This window comes from Elephas maximus, chromosome 6, assembly GCF_024166365.1.
Source record: "Elephas maximus indicus isolate mEleMax1 chromosome 6, mEleMax1 primary haplotype, whole genome shotgun sequence".
Lineage (NCBI taxonomy): Eukaryota > Metazoa > Chordata > Mammalia > Proboscidea > Elephantidae > Elephas > Elephas maximus.
The window spans coordinates 111,906,394-111,931,547 of record NC_064824.1 but is presented as its reverse complement, the minus strand read 5'-3'; the positions used below and the strand labels follow the sequence as shown (position 1 = coordinate 111,931,547).

At 38.1% G+C, this 25,154-nt stretch overlaps 1 protein-coding gene across 5 annotated transcripts in view; it reads right to left on the bottom strand.

Moving 5' to 3' along the window:
- The window catches only part of SPAG16 (sperm associated antigen 16), a 1,001,052-nt gene that overhangs the window by 913,160 nt on the left and 62,738 nt on the right, over positions 1-25,154 (bottom strand). For all 5 annotated transcript variants that reach the window (XM_049888941.1, XM_049888942.1, XM_049888944.1 and 2 more), the window contains 2 exons: positions 16,359-16,428; positions 4,263-4,372 (listed from right to left, as the gene is read on the bottom strand). In XM_049888941.1, the coding sequence (XP_049744898.1) occupies positions 4,263-4,372; positions 16,359-16,428 (180 nt within the window). The remainder of the gene's footprint in view (positions 1-4,262; positions 4,373-16,358; positions 16,429-25,154) is intronic.

Genomic DNA, 25,154 nt, shown 5'->3' with positions numbered 1-25,154 from the left:
GTTATTTGCCTGGATTCCAGACCTGAACAAGTTTTCAGGCTCTGGACCCACTTAGTTAAGAACAGTCCAGGTCCCTAGCAGAAAGGATTCTGCAACACCACAGGATATATTTATATGATGATTCTTTTATCCCTTCCCCAAAGGTACCAACAGCCATTTTCTTGGGTAACCATATCCTGGGGAAGAAGGAATACCCAAATATTTTTAAACTGCTGGACACAGGTCTAGCATGACATCGATAGTCAGTGACTCACAGTGTTATAACACGCCCCCACACATCGTTAATTAGCATCTATTAAGACATGTAGATACCAGGTAATAAATAAAGTACTGATTGAGGTTTGAATCACAGTGAGATGGCACCCATGAACCCATGTGGTGATCATTTTCTAGTCTCCAAATAAGTAATTTGAAAGAATATACTTGGTAGGTGCCAGAACCCTCACATTAGTTCCTTGGCCTGAGAGATAAAGGTTATTGGTAGTAACATATGCCAAGTGGAGGCCTCTGAAACTTCCCTTCCTTGACCAAGATCACAGTCAAAAATAACATTGCTTCCTGGGGGAATGGCAGAGATTACTCCAATGTAGCAATTCCCATCACATTCCTATAAAGTTTTCCAGTCTACCCTTATAAAAAACAGATCCTGGAGGATAAGAGTAAACTACTGCAAACTCAACCAAGTTGAAGCCCAAATTTTAGACACTCTACCTGACGTAGGATCTTCGCAAGAGCAGATTAACATGGCTTTGGATACATTGTGTGCAGCCATTTATCTGGCAAATAAGTACTTTTTATGAGGTTAAAACAGAAAGTAGAATTAGGATTACATGTTGTGGTTATTGTTAGGTGCTGTCAAGTCAGCTCAAGTCATAGCGACCCTTCTATACCATAACAAAATATTGCCTAGTCTGGGCCATCCTCACAATTGTTGCTATGTTTGATCCCATCATTGCAGCCATGTGTCAAAATCATCTCATTGAGGATCTTGCTCTTCCTTGCTGACCTTCTACTTTACCAATGATGATATCCTCCAGGGATTGGTCCCTCCTGATAATGTAAAGTAAGCCAGATGAAGTCTCGCCATCCTCACTTATAAAGAGTATTATAGTTTTACTTTCTCGGAAACAGATTTGTTCATTCTTCTGGTAGTTCACGGCATATTCTTCGCCAACATAATAATTCAAATGTAGCAATTCTTCTTTGGTCTTCCTTATTGACTGAAAATACCATAGCTTTGGCCAGGCTCACTTTAGTCATCAAAGTGACATCTTTGTTTCTTAAGGTTTTAAAGAGAGATTTTGCAGCAGATCTGGAGAATGTAATACACTGATTTATTTCTTGAACGCTGCTTTAATGGGTGATGACTGTTTATCCTAGTAAAATGAAATCCTTCACAACTTTGATATTTTCTCTGTTTATCACGATGTTGCTTATTGGTCCATTTGTGGGCTATACAGCAAATGTTAGTATTATCAACCCTGACAAGTTGCATAATAATGTAACTCATATCTGTGAAGTGCTCTTAATGTCTGTTTATTTCCAGAAAAGAGTCAATGAACACTGTCTAAAGTGGATAACATAAAAAAATAGAAATAAACTCAGCTATTGTTAAATTAAAATAACTACTAGAAAAGTAAAAGAGAAAAATCAGTGAAGAAATGATTACCTGATAAGGGGAGGGAGGGACTCACTTTGCTCTTTAACCATTTTTGGAACACCTGAATTTTTCTATAATGTTATAGGTATTATGTTATATATTTTAATGCAACACTAAAAAAGAACACACTATGCATAAATATTCATATACTTGTCCCATATTTCAGTAGACTTTTAGTCACATAAAAATTTAACCTTGCTGTGATGCTTAAGATTGTGTGTCAAGTTGGTCAGATCATGATTCCTAGTGGTTCGGCAGTTGTACGATGTTGTGGTTACTTCCATGTTGAGATTTGATATAATGTGATCACCTCCATGATGGGATTTGCTGAGAGTAGCCAATCAGTTGAATGGGAGTTTCCTTGGGCATGCAGCCTGCATTGAATATAAGTGGAATTCTGGCAAGTCTTGTGGGCTTTTGCTCACTCTGGATCCTGCAGCTGGCTCTTGCTTGTCCGACCTCTGGTTCTTGGAACTTGAGCTAGCAGCTTAACTGCAGTCTTAGGTCTTGCCTGCCAATCTCAAGATTCGTTCATCTTCACAGCCTGTGAGCAACAGCCCTGCTCTCTGACCTGCCAATCTTGGGTTCGCCAGCCCCTGCAGCTATGTAAGTTAGGAGAAGTCTCCAATCTGACCTACAGTATTGGAACATTTCAGTCTCTACAACTGTGTGAGCCATTTCCTTGACATAAATCTCTCTCTACATATACTTACATGTTTTACTGGTTTTGCTTCTCCAGAGAACCCAGCCTAAACCACTTGCATTACTAAAGTAAAAAACTTTAGAAACCATAAGAAGTTACCGAATGAATCAAAAAATCATTTCTAAGCATGACTGGGAAACCCTGGTGGCGTAGTGGTTAGGTGTTACGGCTGCTAACCAGAAGGTCAGCAGTTCGAATCCATCAGGCGCTCCCTGGAAGCTCTATGGGGCAGTTCTACTCTGTCCTATAAGGTCGCTGTGAGTTGGAATCAACTTGACAGCAACAGATTTGGATTTTTTTTTTTTTGAAGCATGACTGAAAGAGAATGCCTATGCTATTAAGGGATGAAAATATATCTGATGACAATCACCACGATCACCCCAAAATACTTAACTCTGATATGCATCTACCTGAAATACAATACATTCTTAACTTAATAGTGATAATAAAGAAGCAATAAAATACTAATTTGAAAAATCACAGAAAAGTCTTCATTTTATTCAATGGTATATACCAGGGTCTAATTCATACACTGGAGGGAAAAAAATGTTATTGGTATTGGCTAAGTAAATAATTTATTAAATTATTTTAATTCATAAAAATCTATTCCTCTTATAGAATTCCTATTACTAAACAGCTATTATAATTGTAAATTTATTTTAAATACATGCCAGATATTTTAAAACTCTAAGGCAACAATTATCTTGTAAAAAAATTTATTACACATCTAGACTTTTATGTAATTTTCACAAGAAACTAAACATATCACAAGTTTTACATAATTTTCTTTTTCTAAATATTTGTCTGACCAGACATTTTTAATACCATTTTCTTTAATCATTAAAGATTTTGACTATCACCCTGACTGCAAAGCAAAGTCAATCATCTAAAAAAAATATTCTTCAATGGGGCTTACTTATATTCTACTTTTAAAGAAGACTAAGAAAAATTTGAAGTTATACTATAAGACAAGAGGTGAACTGGGTTTCTTTTGGATGGAGGTGAGTTTAGGCAGAAAGTTGAGCAGGTGTGCAAAACACGGCCAAGCCTATTGTGATGGTTAAGGTGGTGTGTCAGCTTGACTGGGCCATGATTCGCAATGGCTCAGCAGTCGTATGATGTTGTGATCACCTCCATGATGGGCTCTGCTGTGAGTAGGCAATTAGTTGAAAGGGAGTTTCCTTCGATGTGTGGCCTGCATGGAATATAAGTGGACATTTCTGGCAAGACTCGTGGGCTTTTTGCTCATGCTGGATCCTGCAGCTGGCTCCTGTTCGTCTGACCTCTGGTTCTTGAGACTTGAGCAAGCAGCTTACCTGAGGTCTTGCCAGCTAATCTTGAGGTTCATCAATCTTCAAAGCCTGAGAGCAAGAGCCCTGCTCTCTTACCTGCCAATCTTGGGTTTGCAAGCTCCTGTGGCTACGTGAATTAGAAAAAGCTTCTATCCTGATCCACGGACTGGGGATGTTCCAGCCTCTACAACCACCTGAGCCATTTCCTTGATACAAATCTCTGCATGTATGTGTGTGTATGCATATATATATATATATATGTGTGTGTGTGTGTGTATATATATATATATATATATATATATATATATATATACGCGTTTTACTGGTTTTGCTTCTCTGGAGAACACAGCCTAAGACACCTAGGTTGAGAATAGTGGCAGTGATGCACTGGGTTGTCTCTGCCAATAATATGCATGTGTCTCTGAGTTCAGTAGTTAATAATAACATTTGAGGGCCTCTGTTTTCCATCTATAAACTGAGGTGGTTGGAATATATAATCTCTAAATTCCTTTTCCAGTAAAACAATAATATCATATAAGTGCATGGATCTTTATAGAGTTTCTGAGAGTAAATTTGACCCAAAGGAAAATAAAAATAAATGGCATACCTTTGTATTGCTTTTCATCTTTGTTTTACATTTGTTTTGTTCCCTGGCTTCACGAAGACATTTCTGAGTAGGGCCTTCTGGTACATTTTCTCCTTCACACCTGTGTCCAACTATAAAATAATACAATTTATTCTTAATAATATATTTGTAATCCTTGTCTGTAAGAAAAGAAATTATAAACAAAATATCTGTAAACCAAAGTCACATTGATAAATGCATTATTAAAGGAATTAAACTAATAATATTAAAACAACACTAAAATGCTTTAAGTGGGCCCTCAAAATTCAGGCCCCATAAAATGCAGTGTGGCATTACTGCAAGATTAATGAACTGACATGGTAAGTCAGTTACAAAGAAAAGGAGCCAATCTCCAAATCTGTTATACCCAAATTCCTATTATCATGAATTTTTAATATTTATTAATGAAACTGAAGAAGATCAAAGGAGAGAATGGTAAGCAATGAGAAAATTCCAAAGTGGAACCAGATAATAAGAGATTTTTTAAAAGAGAGTATTATATTAATAAAATATGTCTACATCTCATGTTGAAAACAACAGGAAAGAGAAATACAGCATAACATTCAATGAAGTTCTAACATTAGTCTTCTAATTCTCCTTGGACTTACAGCTCTGTCCTAACAGAACTATTTGAGAAAAAAGTGACGGAAGAAGTCTCTTTCTTGTTCACATCTTTCCAAATACATGCTCTATATACATAAATATTTGCTGCTGTTGTTGTGTGCCACCGTGTCAATTCCAACTCATAGTGACCCTATAGAACACAGTAGAATTGTCCCATGGGACTTCCTAAGCTGCAATCTTTGCGGGGGAGTCCCGCTGGTGCAGTGGTTAAGAGCTATGTCTGCTAACCAAAAGGTCAGCTGTTCTAATCCATCAGCCACTCCTTAGAAACCCTATAGAGCAGTTCTACTCTATCCTACAGGTTCGCTATGAGTCAGAATCAACTTGACAGCAACAGTTTTGTTTTGTTTTGTTTAATCTCTATAGGAGCAGATCCCCAGGTCTTTTTCTCCAGCAGAGCCACTTGTGTATTCAAACTGACCACCTTTTTGTTATTGGCCAAGCACTAAACCATTGCACCACTACCACTAGGGCTCCTTACAGAAATATTTAACAGCAACAACAACAAAAAAAAACCTGCTGCCATCGAGTTGATTCTGACTCATAGTGACCTTATAGGACAGAACAGAACTGCCCTATAGGGCTTCCAAGGAGCGGCTGGTGGACTTGAACTGGCAACCTTTTGGTTTGTAGCCAAGCTCTTAACCACTGTGACACCAGAGCACAATGCACATTTTTCCCTATTTTTTTTAAAGCAAGGTTATTTCAAATAACTGATGAAGTTATAATCATGAAAACATAAATGAAAGGAGAAACTCAATGTTGTAAATGTAATATTATTTTTATAATAGAGAAAAGATGATGAACACAAAAATTTCTGGATAATTTCAATGTCAAGGCTCACTTAAGGGATACTGAGGCTATAAAGGCAAGGAAGCACGTGATTCACCTTTCGTTTCTTTCCTGATCTGAACTTTTTTTTTTTTTTTTTTTCTATTCAGTACCAGCTCTAGGGAGTCCTTGGATGGCACAAATAGTTAAGCACTTGGCTATTCAAAACCACGCAGAAGCACCTTGGAAGAAAGGCCTGGTTATCTATTTCCAAAAGATTACAAACATTGAAAACCCTATGGAGTACAGCTCTACCCTGAACACATGGGGATGCCATGAGTTGAAATCAACTTGATGTCAACTGGTTAACAGCTCTAGACAGAGGATGAAATTCTCGCAATTGTGATAAAAAAAAAAAAAAAAATTGTGATAGTAAGGTCTAAAATTAAGATCCAATATTATGTGCTTCCTCATCACCTGGTGAAACTGGGAGTGCATCCAATAATCTTACTACAAGTTCCACTCCCCACTAGGTTTCCACAGATAAAGTTTTCCGGCTAATCTTCCTTTTCAAACAAACCAAGCACAGTTCCTGAGTAGCAGGTTTCCATTCCCTGCCAGCCTGCAGAATTATTCAAACAAGCTAATCACATCTTCCTGCAGTGACAATGTGGCACCCCACCCTCCTGATACTACAAAGCCACCCTCCCAAAGCCCTGGTTTTTCACTGTGTTCCTGAATGCAAAACCTGTGTGATCCTGTGTGGTATGTCGTGTTTTCCTCCCCCCCAACTATGAGTATATGTGACTAATAAATTACTGTCCATCTCATCTGTCTAGTGTCAGGTGTCACGTGTTTGGCCATTCCTACAACACTAAGGTGGGAATCTCTCCTTCGCCAATGGAGTGAATAGAAGGCGAGTGAAACAACAATCCCCACAATAACATGAAAACAGAATGTTGCATAACCCAGTACTACATCAAACTACTTGAGAGACTACAAACACTTAGGTCTCCAGACAGCCTGTCAACCCACAATGGTGCTATAACCTAGAGGCCCACAGCATCTGAGAAGTTCAAGTATGAGGGAAAGGCAGCAATTACACTGACTGAGATTATGACAAAATTTTCAGTTGCACTTCTCTTAAATTGTGTTTTCCTCTTCAAAGACCAAGGGTGCCAACATGATAATGACAATAATTAAAAATAATAACAGCTAGCATTCATATAATTCATTGATATTTTTACTATATAAAAATCACCTCTAAACCATTTAGACTTCACGCAAATCATTCAGTATTGTGAAACTCACTACCCTTTTTTTCCCTTTATAAATGAGGAAAAAAATTCACAAACTCTGCATGGGTGGTACAAATGGTTAATGGGCTCAGCAGCAAACCCAAAGGCTGGAAGTGCCAGTCCACCCAGAGGCACTTAAGAATAAAGTTCTGGCAATCTACTTTCAAAACATCAGCCATTGAAAACTCTATGGAGCACAGTTCTACTCTGACACACATGGGGTTGCCATGAGTCACAGTTAACTCCACAGCAACTGTTTTTTGTTTTTGTTTCTGTTTTTGTCGTTTAGACCCACAGGGACTAAAAGAGGTGGCAGAAAGGAGAGAAAGCCAACATTCAGAAGATATTTCAAAGAATATGAGCAGAACTGAGGTGGCACAAAAATACTAATAAGCAACATTTCGTAAAGACTGTCAGCCAAGAGAAATAAAAAGCAGGAAACAAAAATAATAAGGATTACAAGTGAAAGAGGAAAATCCAAAAGGGCTTGGTTTAGTAGTTTATACAGGAGCTCCATAAATAAAATGACTAAGGAACAAGTTATAAAAATGCTTACTTTAATAAATTCTAGGAAAATATTCAATATCTGGAACTAAGACATGAGAATAAATATTGCATACTGTTTGTGGTATTGACAGAGAAATAATGTTCCCCAATTATTTTTTAAAAGTAGCAAGAATAAACACAATTTCTACTCTCCATCAAAGAAGGCCCACTTTTACTTATAAAAAGATTTGTGAAAGGAGGATCTTACTTGATTTGGCAAAACAAAAGAGAGGCTTGGACAAAAAAAGTCTGTGTCATGTTCATGCTTGTTGTTGTTGTTAGGTACAACTGAGTCAGTTCCAACTCATAGCAACCCTATGTACAACAGAACAAAACACTGCCCGATCCTGCACCATCCTCATAATCTTTGTGATGCTTGAGCATATTTCCGCAGACACTCTTCCTCTTTTTCACTGACCCTCTACCAAGCATTATGTCCTTCTCCAGGGCCTGGTCCCTCCTGATAACATGTCTGAAGTGCATGACATGAAATCTAGCCATGCTCGCTTCTAAGGGGCATTCTGGCTGTACTTCTTCCAAGGCAGATTTGTTCATTCTTCTGGCAGCCCATGGTATATTCAATGGTCTTCAGCAACAACATAATTGAAAGGCATCAATTCTTCTTAGGTCTTCCTTATTCACTGTCCAGTTTTCACATGCATATGAGGCAATTGAAAACACCATGACTTGGGTCAGGCATATCTTAGTCCTTAAAGTGACATCTTTGCTCTTAACACTTAAAGAGATCTTCTGAAGCAGATTTGCCCAATGGAACGCATCATTTGATTTTTTGACTGCTGCTTCCGTGGACATTGACTGTGGATCCAAGTAAAATGAAATCTTTCACAACTTCAATCTTTTCTCCATCTATCATCATGTTGTTTATTGGGCCAGTTGTGAGGATTTTTGTTTTCTTCATGCTAAACTGTAATCCATACTGAGGGCTGTGGCCTTTGATCCTCATCATTAAGTGCTTCAAGCGTTCTACTCCTTCAGCGAGCAAGGTTCTATCATCTGCATATTGCAGGTCTGAAATGAGTCTTCCTCCAATCCTGATGCCCAATTCTTCTTCAGATAGTCCAGCTTCTTGGAATATTTGCTCAGAATGCAGACTAAATAATTATGACAAAAGATACAAGTCTGACATACACCTTTCTTTACTTTAAATCATGCAGTATCCCCGTGTTCTGTTTGAATGACTGCCTCTTAGTCTACGTACAGGTTCCTCATGAACATAATGAAGTGTTCTGGAATTCCCATTCTTTGCAAGGTTATCCATAATACGTTACGATCCACAAAGTGGAATGTCTTTGCATAGTCAATAAAACACAGGTAAATATCTTTCTAGTATTCTCTACTTTCAGCCATGATCCATAGAACATCAGCAATGACATCCCTGGTTCTATATCCTCTTCTGAATCTGGCTTCAATTTCTTTTTTTTTTTTCAGCATGAGTGGTTTTTTTGTTGTTGTTTTTGTTTCTGTGCTTTAAGTGAAAGTTTACAAATCAAGTCAGTCTCTCATACAAAAATTTATATACACTTTGCTATGTATTCCTAGTTGCTCTCCCGATAATGAGACAGCACACTTCTTCTCTCCACGCTGTATTCCCCATGTCCATTCAGCCAGCTTCTGTCCCCCTCTGTCTTCTCATCTCCCCTCCAGACAGGAGCAGCCCACGTAGTCTCATGTGTCTACTTGAGCCAAGAAGCCCACTCCTCACCAGCATCATTTCCTATCTTATATTTCAGTCCAATCCCTATCTGAAGAGTTGGCTTTGGGAATGGTTCCAGTCTTGGGCTAACAGAAGGTCTGGGGGCCATGACCTCCCAGGGTCCTTCTAGTCTCAGTCAGACCATTAAGTCTCATCTTTTTACAAGAATTTGAGGTCTGCATCACACTGCTCTCCTGCTCCATCAGGGATTCTCTGTTATGTTCCCTGTCAGGGCAGTCATCAGTTATAGCTGGGCACCATCTAGTTCTTCTGGTTTCAGGCTAATGTCGTCTCTGATTCATGTGGCCCTTTCTGTCTCTTGGGCTCTTAATTACCTTGTGTCTTTGGTGTTCTTCATTCTCCTTTGCTCCAGGTGGGTTGGGACCAATTGATAAAACTTAGATGGTGCTTGCTAGGATTTAAGACCCCAGACGCCACTCTCTGAAGTGGGATGCAGAATGTTTTCTTAATACATTTTATTATGCCAATTAACCTAGATGTCTCCTGAAACCACAGTCCCCAGGCCCCCACCCCTGCTACTCTGGCCTTCAAAGCGTTTGGTTTATTCAGGAAACTTCTTTGCTTTTGGTTTAGTCCAGATGTACTGACCACCTCTCCTACATTGTGTGTTGTCTTTCCCTTCACCTAAAATAGTTCTTATCTACTATCTAATTAGTGAATACCCCTCTCCTTCCCTCCCTCCTCACCCTCGTAACCATCAAATAATATTTTCTTCTGCATTTAAATGATTTCTTGAGTTCTTATAATAGTGGTCTCATACAATACTTGTCCTTTTGCAACTGACAGATTTCACTCAGCATAATGCCTTTCAGTGAATCTGGCTTGAATTTCTGGTGGTTTCCTGTAGATGTACTACTACAACCACTTTTGAATGATCTTCAGCAAAATTTTAATTGTGTGCGATATTAATGATATTGTTCAATAATTTCCACATTCCTTTGGATCAATTTCCTTTGGATTGGGAACAAATATAGATCTCTTCCACTCAGTTGACGAGGTAGCTGTCTTCCAAATTTCTCGGCATAGACAACTCAGCATTTCCAGTGCTTCATCTGTTTGTTCAAACATCCCAATTGGTATTCCGTCAATTCCTGGAGCCTTGTTTTTCACCAATGCCTTCAGTGCAGCCTGGACCACTTCCTTCAGTACCATCGGTTCGTGATCATATACTACCTCCTGAAACGGTTAAGTGTCAACCAATTCTTTTTTGTACAGTGATTCTGTGTATTCCTTCCATCTTTTTTTGATGCTTCCTGTGTTGCTAAGTATTTTCCCCACAGAATCCTTCACTATTGCCAATTTGAGGCTTGAATTTTTTTTTTTTTTCAGTTCTTTCAGCTTCAGAAATGCCAAATGTATTCTTCCCTTTTGGTTTTCTATCTCCAGCTCTTTGTATATTTCATTATAATACTTTACTCTGTTTTCTCGAGCCACCCTTTGAAATCTTCTGTTCAGTGCTTTTAATCAGTTCTTTGTTTCACCTTAGCTACTCTACATTCAAGAGCAACTTTCAGAGTCTCTTCTGACATCCTTTTTGGTCTTTTCTTTCTTCTCTTTTTAATCATCTCATGCTTTCTTCACATATGACATCCTCAATGCCATTCCACAATCCATCTAGTCTTCGGCCGTTAGTGTTCAAAGATTTAAATCTATTCTTGAGATGGTATCTAAATTCAGGTGGGATATACTCAAGGTCATTCTTTGGCTTTCATGGACTTGTTCTAATTTTCTTCAACTCAAACTTGAAGTTGCATATGAGCAATTGATGTTCTGTTCCACAGTCGTCTGCTGGTCTTGTTCTGACTGATAATATTAAGCTTTTCCATCACTATCCACAGATGTAGCTTATTTGATTCCTGCATACTTCATCTGGTGAGGTTCAGGTGTAGAGTAACCATTTTTGTTGTTGAAAAAAGGTATATGCAATGAAGAAGTCATTGGACCTGCAAAATATTGTCATGGGATATCCGGTGTCATTTCTATCACCAATGACATATTTTCCAACTACCAATCCTTCTTCATTTCCAACTTTTGAATTCGAATCACCAGTAATTATCAATGTATCCTGATTGCATGTTTGATCAATTCCAGGTTGCAAAAGTTGGTAAAAGTCTTCATCTTCAGCTTTAGTGGTTGGTGCGTAAATTTGAATAACAGTCATATTAACTGGTCTTCCTCATATGCATATGAATATCATTCTATCACTGACAGCACTGTACTTCAAAAGAGATCTTGAAATGTTCCTTTTAATGATAAATTCGACGCCATTCCTCTTCAATTTGTCATTTCCAGCATAGCAGACCATATGATTGTCTGATTCAAAATGGCCAATACCAGTCCATTTCAGGTCACTAATGCCTGGGATATCCATGTCTATGTGTTTCATTTCATTTCTGATGACTTTCAATTTTTGTAGATTCATACTTCGTACATTGCATCTTCTATTAATGGATGTTTACAGCTGTTTCTTCTCATTTTAAATCATGCCACATCGGCAAAGGAAGGTCCTGAAAGCTTGACTCCATCCATGTCATTAAGGTCAACCCTACTCTTCCCCAGTCAAATTTTGAGTGCCTTCCAACCTGAGGGTTTCATCTTCCGGCACTGTATCAGACAAGGTTCCACCACTATACGTAAGTTTTTTACTGGCCAATTTTTTCAGAAGTAGACTGCCAGGTCCTTCTTCCTAGTCTGTCTTAGTCTGGAAGATCAGGTGAAACCTGTCCACCAAGGATGACCCTGCTGGCATTTGAAATACTGGTGACAAAGCTTCCAGCATCACAGCAACATGCAAGCCACTACAGTACAACAAACTGACAGACATATGGTGGTCATAGTTCTTAAATGCATATAATTCCAAAACTCTACATATCACTCTTAACGTTTAGTAATATCCTAGCAAATTCCATGTCTCTACCATATTTTCCTTATGTTTATTATCTAATGCTTATTAATGGTAGAAAAATACTTAGATACAATTACATGTATATAAATGTCAAAAACATGTAATGTTGAAGTACGCATATTTGATAAATCTACAAAGAAAAAGGAATGTAATGAAATGATTAACACAAAAATCAGAAGAATGATCACCTCTGGACTGGGAGAGAAAAGGGAAGGCCTTTGCCGGGGACATTTAGGGTGGTTCAAAGGCTCTGTCAATACTCACTTTGTTGTTCTTTAAACATGTACACTGTACTCTTTTTGTATATATTACATTTTTTAATTTAAAAATTACTTTAGGATCTGAAGTATTGTATCATAATTTGTCTAATGTTATTTTTCTCTTTTTAAATTTTTCCCTTTAAAATTCACAGACACTGAACACTTTCAAAGAATATAATACCCATAACTTTCTCTCAAATTATATAAGGATATTATTTGCATTGAAAATTTGTTTGAGATTACTGAAATTCAAATTCTATTCCCACAAGCCAAAACTAATTTTCAAAGTAAGAGAGCAACATCTCTTTCTAAACTAGACCATATGGTCACATAAAATTGGCAACTCTTAACACAATTCTGAGCAGGAACAAAATACTCAACTTGAAAAACAGTTATTAATTTAACTATAAACCTTAAGGACTACTTGGCCCTACTATACATGACATGTACTTCCTCTGTACAGCTCTAAAATCAGTTCTCACAATTTTCTCTTTCATCAAATATTTCCCATTTTTAGCTGTTTATTCTGAATTCATATTTTCCCATGATAAACTATAAGATTTATTAAAATGCAATAGTATGTGTATATATCATTTCGTTTGGAAATAAATATTATTGCATGCAAAATGTCACCTTATAGCAAACTAAAATGATACAAATTAATAATAACTAATATAAACATAATCCAAACCAGTATTTTTTACAAACTTTTGGAAATTAACTTGCAAAAGAAAAAAAAAACTTTTACCTCATAGTATGCATACTTAATTGTATCTGTGTAGTTTCTTGTAAATATTTGAGAAGTATCACTCTTCATTAAAAAAAATCGATAATTGTGGGTTTAAATGTCTAGTCAATAATAGTTCACTCTTTCATAGTTTCTCCTAGGATTTTTGTTTATTATTCTATATACCATACAAGAATAAATATTGAATTTAAAGTCCTTTTCAAGTGAGGAGATAGTGTACCAAATATTAATATTCTTAAAGTGGAAGATACCATGGGTGTTTTTTATATTTTATATATTTTAGTATTTCTAAATTTTGATAATAAACTTGTCACTTGGATAGTCAGAAAATGTTTTTTAAAATTCTTTGATAACTCTTCCCTTATTCATTATAATTTTTGTCTTATTCCCTAAATTCAGAGCAACTAACAGTGAACTTGTCTTATTCCTAAGTTCAGAGTACATGACAATTTGTTGTTCCCTAACTTCAGTGTAAATAACATTTAAGTTGAAGAATCTCTCTTGTCATACCAACCTCAGCCAAAATTAGTAAATAAATAAATAGATCACAGATTCAAAAAATTAAGCTAATATTACTGAAAGAGAATGAACAAGGAAGAGAGAGGGAGACAAATATATGAAATGAATATGAGAGACGGCAACATTTATGAGGAACAAGTAGCTGACTAATAAGCCAACTTCTTTGCATATTACAGTCATCGGCTAAGTAAGGTTGAAGTTGATCAGGCAATCAGAGTGAGGGCAGTCTGAGATGACACAGCCAAATGCTGACACCAGAAGCTTAGGTAAAGGCACTGCAAACCCCGTATGTAACATTAGAGTATATGATTATAAGGAACATAAAGTTATTCAGTACAGGATTTTAGGAATTCTCTCTATTCAGGTAATCAGGATTTGCAACTAAAAGAACCTATTTCTTCATGTTAGGTCGGACTTTTCCTTTTGATCACAAAGGGCACTTCAAAATATCACAGAGTAAAGGACAACTGCAAATTTTAAAGCCTTCTTTTATATTTTTTATTTTTTACAATGTTTAGTCATTTGGTGAGTTAGATTTCCTGAGATTTTGGTATCTTCAGGACATTCTTTCATATTATGTCTGACTGTATTCTTCTTAAAAGTTATCTATAACTTTTAAGTTATATCTACACCCACTGCAACCCTACCACCCCTTTACAGTCATTCACACCCCCGCCTCACCCAATTTTAGGCACACACCAATGTGATTTCTAGCCTATAGATGTGTTCTTCCTCTTTATTTGTATTACTGTTCTCCTGTATGTAATATCTCTTTTACTACTTTCAAGATTTTCCCACTTAAATTTTTAATGATTTGGATATGATGTGCCTAGGTGCGATTTTCTTTGTGTTTCTGGGCATTCTTCTCTGACTCCAGGTCTTTGCACATTTCATTATAATACTTTGTCTTCTCTAGACACTCTTTGAAACCTTCTGTTCAGCTCCTTTACTTCCTCATCCATTCACTTTAGCTGCTCTATGTTCAAGATCAAGTTTCAGAGTCCCTTCTGACATCCATTTTGGTCTTTCCTTTCTTTCTTGTCTTTTTAATGACCTCTTGCTTTCTTCATGTACGATGTCCTTGATGTCATCCCACAACTTGTCTGGTCTTCAGTCATTAATGTTCAGTGTGTCAGATTTATTCTTGAGATGGTCTCTAAATTCAGATAGGATATACTCAAGTTTGTACTTCAGCTCTCATGGACTTGTTTTAATATTCTTCAGCTTCAACTTCAACATGCATATGAGCAACTGATGGTCTGATCCACAGCTGGCCCCTGGCCTTGTTCTGACTGATGATATTGAGCATCTCTATCTCCTCTCAACCAAAGATGTAGTTGATTTGATTCCTGTGCATTCCACCTGGCAAGGTCCATGTGTATAGTCACCATTTATGTTGTTGAAAAAGGGCATTTGCAATGAAGAAGGCATTGGCCTTGCAAAATTCTATCATGCGATCTTCAGTATCGTTTCTGTCACCAAGGCCATATTTTCTAACTACACATCCTTCTTAGTTTCCAATTTGCATTCCAATCACCAGTAATTATCAATGCATCTGCCTTGCATGTTTGATCAAATTCAGACTGCAGAAGATGGTAAAAATCTTCAATTTCTTTGTCTTTGGCCTTAGTGGTTGGTACATAAATTTGAGTAACAGTCATGTTAACTGCTGTTCCTCATAGGCATATAGATATTAGCCTATCACTGATAGCATTGTAGTTCAGGATAGATGCTGAAATGTTCTTTTGGATGATGAACGTGACACCGTTCCTCTTCAATTTATCATTCCCAGCATAGTAGAGAATTGATTGTCTCGTTGAAAATGGCCAATATCAGTTCACTTCAGCTCACTAATGCCTAGGATATCTATCTTCAAGGGTTCCATTTCATTTTTTACAACTACCAATTTTCCTAGATTCATACTTCATACATTCCACTTTCTAATTATTAACGGATGTTTGCCACTATTTCTTCTCATTTTGAGTCATGCCACATCAGCAAGTGCAGGTCCCAAAAGCTTGACTCCATCTACTTCCTTAAGGTCAACTCTAATTTGAGGAGGCAGCTCTTCCCCTGTGGTATTTTGAATGTCTTCCAACCTGAGAGGCTCATCTTCCAGCACTACATCAGACAATGTTCCGCTGCTATTCATAAGGTTTTCACTGGCCAATTTTTTCAGAAGTAGACTGCCAGGTCCTTCTTCCTAGTCTTTCTTAGTCTGGATGCTACACTGAAACCTGTCCACCATGGTCACACTGCTGGTATTTGAAATACCGGTGGCATAGCTTCCAGCATCACAGCAACCTGCAAGTTACCATTGTACAACAAACTGACAGACGAGTGGTGGACATACATATACACATATACATATCTTACATTACCAAAATACAACTGTCACTAGTAATGAGCTAACATTGATACACTATTAACTAAATTTCATATTATATATACGTTTATATACATACCTTTTTATACACACACACACCCCCACACAGAGTCAAATTTTAGAGATGTTTATGGAGAGAAGTCTACTCTGGTACCAGGTAATCCTTCATGGCCAGAAGCAGAAGTCCTTTCATTACTGACAATTAATATTTTTCTTTAAAATTAATCTATATGGTATCATATACATATATATTTATCTTAGTATTTTCATCACATTTTATTTTTACCTCGAATTTCAGGAGCAGTGTAACTATGCCCAATTTCCATGTGACGCAATGTTGCTTCAAGCCCAGATAGCTAAATAATAAAACACAGACATATGAGCTTATCTACAAAATGACTCAAAAAAGGTTAAAAAAGATGCTGTGTTTAAATATTGATTGTAAAATGTCAAAAACATTAATCTCTTGAATTAATTCATATAAGCCTTTAAAATTCAAACAAATTTTAACAAAAGAAAAACATAAGTATTTTAAATTCAATTTCATGGACAATTATTAAGTATCTATTATGGATATGCCTCTCAAACATTTATTTCACAATACAGGTTCCTGAATCAAGAATAAGCATTGTACATTTTGAATGAGAATTATTCAGGAGTATAATTTGAGACAGGATTCTCTGTGTGAAATGCTTCACAACAACTTAATTCATCTTTATATTTATAAAATAATAAGTAAATTTTACTTGGGAAATATGAAGCTATTTTATTCCCAAAACTCGTAGCTCATTTTTCCACCCACAGCCACTCCTTGTTTCATTAAATATGCTTTATAATTAAGAACATTTGTTAGTGATAACATAACATTTACTTACATTTCCTGTACCCAGTAAACCCAGTGTCGTCGAGTCAATTCCGACTCATAACGACCCTCTAGGACAGAGTAGAACTGCCCTGTAGAGTTTCCAAGGAGCACCTGGCGGATTTGAACTGCCGACCCTTGGGTTAGCAGCTGTAGCACTTAACCACTACGCCACCAGGGTTTCCTATTTCCTGTACAGTAGACTTAAATTTAAAATTCAACCTTCAGAAAGCTATCTTATCTCTCACTGTATATGATTATACCAACACAAAATACCACCTGTTTAATTATATACAGATTGTAAACTTTTTAAACTTCTTGTTTAGAATAGTTAAAGATCTATAGAAATTTAACTAGTACAGAGAGTTCCTGTATACCCCACACCCCATTTTCCCTATTGTTAACATCTTACATTATCTCAATTCATCTGTCACTGGTACTGAACCAATATTGATATATTATTATTAACTAAAGTCCACGTTTTATTCAGACTTTATTAATTTTCCTAACATCTCTTTTCTGTCCCAGAATCCTATCCAGATGACCACTTTCCATTTAGGCAGCATGCCACCTTAGCCTTCTATAGATTGGAGTACTTTCTCAGATTTCCCTTGTTTTTTATGAACTTGACAATTTTCAGGAGTACTGGTAGGGTAGTACTTTGCAGAATATCTTTCAATTTGGTTTGTCAGATATTTTTCTCATGATTAGATTAGATTTATTGTTTTGGGGAAAAAGAGTGTAGAGAACCGCCATTATTATCCCATGACATCAAGAGTACATGCTCCCACATGACTTACTACTGATGATGTTAACCTTGACCACATGACTGAGATAGTGCTGGCCAGGTTTCTCCCCTGTAAAATTACTCCTCCCACCACCCCACTTGTTTTCACTATACTTTTGCAATCAAGTCATTAAGGACAACCAATACTTAAGAGGTGAGGTGTTAAACTCCACCTCTTTGAGAGAAAGCATAGCCACATAAATTATTTAGAATTATTTTGCACAAAGATTTGTGTCCTCTCCCTCATTTATTTATTCAACCATTTATTAGTATCATTATGGATATATAGGTATTTATTTTATACTTTGGGTTCTATTCAATGCTACATTATTTATTTTGTCGTTCAAATTGTTCCATCTTTGACCACTGGGAGTTCTTTCAGGTTGGTTCTGGTAATGAGGAGTATGACTCTTTTTTGATGTTTGATGGCTAACAGCTTTTAAGCCTCACCTCTCTTTCTTCCCCTTGTGCCCCAAATCTCAGCAAGCTGGTCAGAAGGTCTGAATGTTTCCTCCTTTGGCACTGGTGGGACAGGTAAACCATCCAAGCCCCTCTCTGCTTGTGAGAAATCTCACCCTAGCCCCAACCCCTAACCACCATAAAAACCCTGAGCCAATCTCCTTTCTTGGATCTCTCTTAAGCCATTTGGAGCCTGTTTGGGAGGCCAGCCCTACTTTGCACAATTATATAAGTAATACAACTTGTTGTGTCCTCTTGGTGTATGTATGGCATCATTAGTCTCAACACTTGAACCAAAATTTGGGTGCTGGATCTCTGCCTCTGCAGATGGCTACAAAATTCCTTTATCCTTCAACTAGGGTTTCAAACCAGTTTACCTAGATTCCAAGCCTTGCTGAGAATTTGCATTTCCATCCCAAATATGCTGAATCAGAATCCACATTTTAACAAGATTCCCAGGTGATTCTTATGTATAACTTCCAGGGAATTTGTTAGAAATGCAAATTCTTAGCAGGGACCTTGTTAGAAATGCAAATTCTCAGCAAGGGCTGAAACTAAACAAACAGGTTCAAAGCCCTGCCCACAACAAAGCCCACTGTTTTATTGGGTTTTCTTGCTTTTTTCTTTTTGGTTTTGTTTGTTGTTTTGTTTGTCTGCATGTTTTTATGAGCACTTCCTCACCTTCTGGCACAACAAGACGTTCCAGGCTCACCATATCCCAATCTCATCCCCACTCCACCCCTAGAATCCACCACCCCTGTCAGTTTATCACACTGTGGTGGCACATGTGTTGCTGTGAAGCTGGAAGCTATGCCACCAGTATTTCACATACCAGCAGGGCAACAAATGGTGGACAGGTTTCAGCAGAGCATCCAAGCTAAAACAGACTAGGAAGAAAGGCCTGGTGATCTACTTCTAAAAACAAAAAAATGACCAGTGAAAAACTTAGGAATAGCAGCAGAACACTGTCTGATATCCTGCTGGAAGATGAACCCCTCAGGCTGAAAAGTACTCTAAACATGACTGGGGAAGAGCTGCCCCTCAAAGTACAGTCAAACTTAATGACATGGATGGAGTAAAACTTTTGGGACCTTCATTTGCTGATGGGGCACAACTCAAAATAAGATGAAACACCTTCAAACATTTGTTAATAATCAGAATGGGGAATGTACAAAGTATGAATCTAGAAAAGTTGTAAGTTGTCAGAAATTAAATGGAACACTGAAGATAGATATGCTAGGCATTAGTGAGCTGAAATGGACTGGTATTGGCCATCTTGAATCAGATAATCATATCTACTATGCAGAGAATGAAAAATTGAAGAGAAGTGGTGCCTCATTCATTATCAAAAAGGATATTTCAAGATCTATCACGAAGTACAACACTGTCAGTGATAGGATAATATCCACACACCTAAAAAGAAGACCAGTTAATAGCACTAATATTCAAACTTATACACCAAAGCCAAAGATAAAGAAGCTAAAAATTTTTACCAATTCTGCAGTCTGAAATTGATCAAACTTGTGATCAAGATGCACTTATGATCCCTGCGGATTTGAATGTGAGAATCAGAAACAAAAAAGGATCAACAGTTAGAATATTCGATCTTGGTGGCAGAAGCGATACAGGACATCGCTACATAGAATTTTGCAAGAACAACAACTTATTCATTAGAAATGCCTTTTTTCAATGACATAAAGAGTGACTATATACGTAGAAGACATGAGATGGAATACACAAGAAACAAATAGGCTCCAACTGTGGAAAGAGACAATGAAAAAGCTCAATATCACCAATCAGAATAAGGCCAGGGGCTGATGATGGAACCGACCAGCAATTGCTCCTTTGCAAGTTCAAGCTGAAGCTGCAGAAAATCAAAACAACTGCAGGAATATATCCTACCTGAATATAGAGACCATCACAAGAATACATTTGACGCACCGAATATTAATGACTAAAGACCAGATGAGTTGTGGGATGGTATCACGGACATCATACATGAAGAAAGCAAAACATCATTAAAAAGACAGGAAATAAAAAAGAAAAAAAAAGGTGGATATCAAAAGAGACTCTAAAACTTGAACACAGAGTAGCTAAAGTGAATGGAAGAAAAATTGAAGTAAAAGAACTGAACAGAAGATTTCAAAGAGTAGCTTGAAAAGAAAAGTATTATAATGAAATGTGCAAAGACCTGGAGTTAGAAAACCAAAAGAGAAGAACACGCTCGGTCTTTCACAAGCTGAAAGAATTGAAGAAAGAATTCAAACCTTGAGTTGCAATATTGAAGGATTCTACGATAAAAATATTAAACGATGCAGGAAGCATCAAAAGAAGATGGAAGGAATACACAGAGTCACTGGACCAAAAAGAAATGGTCAACGTTCAACCATTTCAGGAGGTAGCATATGACCAGGAACGAATGGTACTGAAGGAAGAAGTCCAAGCTGCACTGATGGCATTGTCAAAAAACAAGGCTCCAGGAATTGACAGAATACCAATTGAGATATTTCAACAAGCAGATACAGTGCTGAAGAGCTCAATTGTCTATGCCAAGAAATTTGGAAAACAGTGACCTGACCAACCAACTGGAAGAGATCCATGTTTATGCCTATTCCCAAGAAAGGTGATCCAACTGAATGCGGAAATTATTGAACAATATCATTAACATCACACACAAGTAAAATTTTGCTGGAGATCATTCAAAAGGAGCTGAAGCAGTATATCAACAAGGAACTTCCAGAAATTCAAGCCAGATTCAGAAGAGGACATGGAATGAGGGATATCATTGCTGATGTCAGATGGACCTTGGCTGAACGCAGGTAATACCAGAAAGATGTTTACCTGTGTTTTATTGACTATGCAAAGGCATTCAACTATGTAGATCACAACAAATTATGGTTAAACTACAAAGAATGGGAATTCCTGAAAACTTAATTGTACTCATGAGGAACCTGTACATATATCAAGAGGCAGCTGTTTGAACAGAACAAGGGGACAATGTGTGGTTTAAAGTCAGGAAAGGTGTTCATCGGGGTTGTACCTTTTCACCATACCTATTCATTCTGTATGCTGAGCAAATAATCTGAGAAGGTGGACTGTATGAAAAAGAACCTGTATCACGTTTGGAGGAAGACTCATTAACAACCTGCAATATGCAGATGACATAACCTTGCTTGCTGAAAGTGAAGAGGACTTGAAGCACTTACTGATGAAGATCAAAGACCACAGCCTTCAGTATGGATTGCACCTCAACGTAAAGAAAATGAAAATCCTCACAATTGAACCAATAAGCAACATCATGACAAATGAGAAAAGATTGAAAGTTGTCAAGGATTTCATTTTACTTGGATTCACAGTCAGCACCCACGGAAGCTGCCGTCAAGAAACCAAAAGATACATTGCATTGGGAAAATCTGCTGCAAAAGACCTCTTTAATGTGTGAAAAAGCAAAGATGTCACCTTGAAGACTAAGGTGTACTTGACTCAAGCCATGGTGTTTTCGGTCACTTCATATGCATGTCAAAAGTGGACAATGACTAAGGAAGACTGAAGAACTGATATCTTTGATCTGTGCTGGAAAAGAATACTGAATATGACATGGACTGCCAAAAGAACAAACAAATCTGTCTTGGAAAAAGTACAACCAGAATGTTGCTTAGAAGCAAGGATGGCAAGACTCCATCTCATGTACTTTCGACACGTTATGGGGAGATATCAGTCCCTGGAGAAGAACATCATGCTTGGTAAAGAAAACAGTCAGTGAAAAAAGGAAAACACTCAATGAGAGAGTGACACAGTGGTTACAACAATGGGCTCAAGGATAACAATGACTGCGAGCATGGCACCGGACCTGGCAGTGTTTTGTTTTACTGTACATAGGGTCACTATGAGTCAGAACTGATTCGATGGCACCTAACATCAACAAGATAAGAATTTTAAGGAGATGATGATTAGGAATCCAGTAATAAATATAAGATGCTTCTTACTGCTCTTAACTCATATCCTAGAAGTTTTGGTTAGAATTGAACCCTCAGGGTATAACTATGTCAAAGACTACAAAAATAAGCAAAGAAGTTGGTATCAGATCTCTGATTTTGGATCAATTTTCATTTTGTAAAGAGAAACTACGTATTTTTAATATGTTTTCATTTCACTAATGTATTGAGTAAATTCATTCTATGTTTTCATGGTACACTAATAGATTCAAGTTAAAAAGCTAATTAATGGCTCTACAACTAGGATATGCCTGAAAAATATGCTCCAACAGGAAAGAAAAAAAGCTTGGTTGGCCAGTAAATCATTCTTTATATGAAGGGTACCCAAACAAGTTCAGCTCATTAAGTGGTAACCTTGACTCCTTCCCCAAGGACACACCTAGAGAGCTATAGGACTGGAACAATATTCTCTACACTAATTTGGAGACTACACTAATTGATCCTAGGGTTAGACTAGTGTAAGGGATATCTGACATTCATTCTGGCCACCCAGCAACTTGAAACACCCTATATTTAGAAAATCATGAGTCTTCCACCTTCCACTCCAGATGCAAAACACTTACCCAAACTTTCTTGTAACTAGAATACTGACATTATTGTATAGACTCTATCAACCATGTATACCTATTTTGGATTTTGAATAAAAATTTGACAATATGAGGAACCATGTACATTACAGTATTTGTCCTGAAGAAGGCAGCTGCTATATCAGTTTGCATTGGCATCCATAAAATATTCTAGAAGAGCATCTAATTTCTAGTAGTATCATTGTCCATAGTGACACTTATGTTGGCAGCCCAGCGGTGGCATCAATGGCATCTCGAACTCAAAGCTGACTTTCTCAAATCATAGTGAATCTACCATATTAACAGTATATTTGATAGAAAGAGAAGTATTTCTAAATCCTAAGGACAGCGTTTTTTATGTTTTAAAAAAAAAAAGAGGAGGCGGGGCCAAGATGGCGGACTAGTGGACGCTACCGCGGATCCCTCTTGCAACAAAGACTCGGAGAAACAAGTGAATCAATCACATACATAACAATCTACGAACTCAGAACAACAAGCACAGACTTAGAGACGGAAAACGAACAAATACAGGCAGACAGCGACTGTTTTCAGAACTAGGAGCCAGCGTACCAGGCAGGTGACCTTCAGAGCCTGATCTGGGGCAGAGCCCAGGGGGGCAGACGGCACAGACAAGGGGCCCAGCCCTACCCCCCTGAACCAATCCCGGTAGAGAGTCTAGCTGGTTGGCGCGGGCGGCGTAGCGGCGCAGCCGGAGAAGCACCCGGGAGGCAGTGACTGATCTTGGAGCGGGGAGAGCAGCGTCCCAGCCAGGGAGCCGTCCCGCCAGGAGTTTGGCGAGAAGCAGGCAGGGCGCGAGCGGGGGGGGGGTCGGCTATATTTCACTAAAGAAACCCCGGGGAGGGGCCCATACGTTCGTGCCGGGGGACGCCCACCCAGTTCGCGCGTGTAGCACGGCGCACCGGAGGGAGAAGTCCCCGGGAGGAAGTGACTGGTCTTGGAGCGGGGAGAGCAGCGTCCCAGCCGGGAAGCCGTCCCGCTAGGATTTTGGCGAAAGCGGGTGGGGCATGAGCGCGGGCTCCAATTATATTCCCCTGAATTGACCCAGGGGGCTGGCCCACCTGGTCGTGCGGGTGACGCCCACCCAGTTCACGTGAGCAGTGCGGCGCACCGGAGGGAGGAGTCCCCGGGAGGAAGTGACTGGTCTCAGAGCGGGGAAAGCAGCATCCCAGCCGGGGAGCCGTCCCGCTGGGATTTTGGCGGACGGGGGCGGAGCGTGAACGCGGTGATCAGCTCTATATTCTGTGGTGCTACACTCCTAGCTCTCTGATCCCTCCCTCACCCTCCCCAGGCGGCTCCAAATACCTGGAGCCAGAGTGAATTCAGATAGGGATTTGACTGAATTTTTTTTTAGCTGATTACCTGGAAAATCTAGTTTCCCAGTGATGGCTCGGAGACAGCAGTCCATATCAAACCACATAAAGAAACAGACCATGACAGCTTCTCCAACCCCCCAAACAAAAGAATCAAAATCTTTCCCAAATGAAGATACAATCCTGGAATTATCAGATACAGAATATAAAAAACTAATTTACAGAATGCTTAAAGATATCACAAATGAAATTAGGATAAATGCAGAAAAAGCCAAGAAACACACTGATAAAACTGTTGAAGAACTCAAAAAGATTATTCAAGAACATAGTGCAAAAATTAATAAGTTGCAAGAATCCATAGAGAGACAGCATGCAGAAATCCAAAAGATTAACAATAAAATTACAGAATTTGACAATGCAATAGAAAGTCAGAGGAGCAGACTCGAGCAATTAGAATGTAGACTGGGACTTCTGGAGGACCAGGGAATCAACACCAACATAGCTGAAAAAAAATCAGATAAAAGAATTTAAAAAAATGAAGAAACCCTAAGAATCATGTGGGACTCTATCAAGAAGGATAACTTGCGAGTGACTGCAGTCCCAGAACAGGGAGGGGGGACAGAAAACACAGAGAAAATAGTTGAAGAACTCCTGACACAAAACTTCCCCGACATCATGAAAGACGAAAGGATATCTATCCAAGATGCTCATCGAACCCCACTTAAGATTGATCCAAAAAGAAAAACACCAAGACATATTATCATCAAACTTGACAAAACCAAAGACAAACAGAAAATTTTAAAAGCAGCCAGGGAGAAAAGAAAGGTTTCCTTCAAGGGAGAATCAATAAGAATAAGTTCAGACTACTCAGCAGAAACCATGCAGGCAAGAAGGGAATGGAACGACGTACACAGAGCACTGAACGAGAAAAACTGCCAACCAAGGATCATATATCCAGCAAAACTCTCTATGAAATATGAAGGAGAAATTAAGATATTTACAGATAAACACAACTTTAGAGAATTTGCAAAAACTAAACGAAGACTGCAAGAAATGCTAATGGAGACTGTTTGGCCTGATGA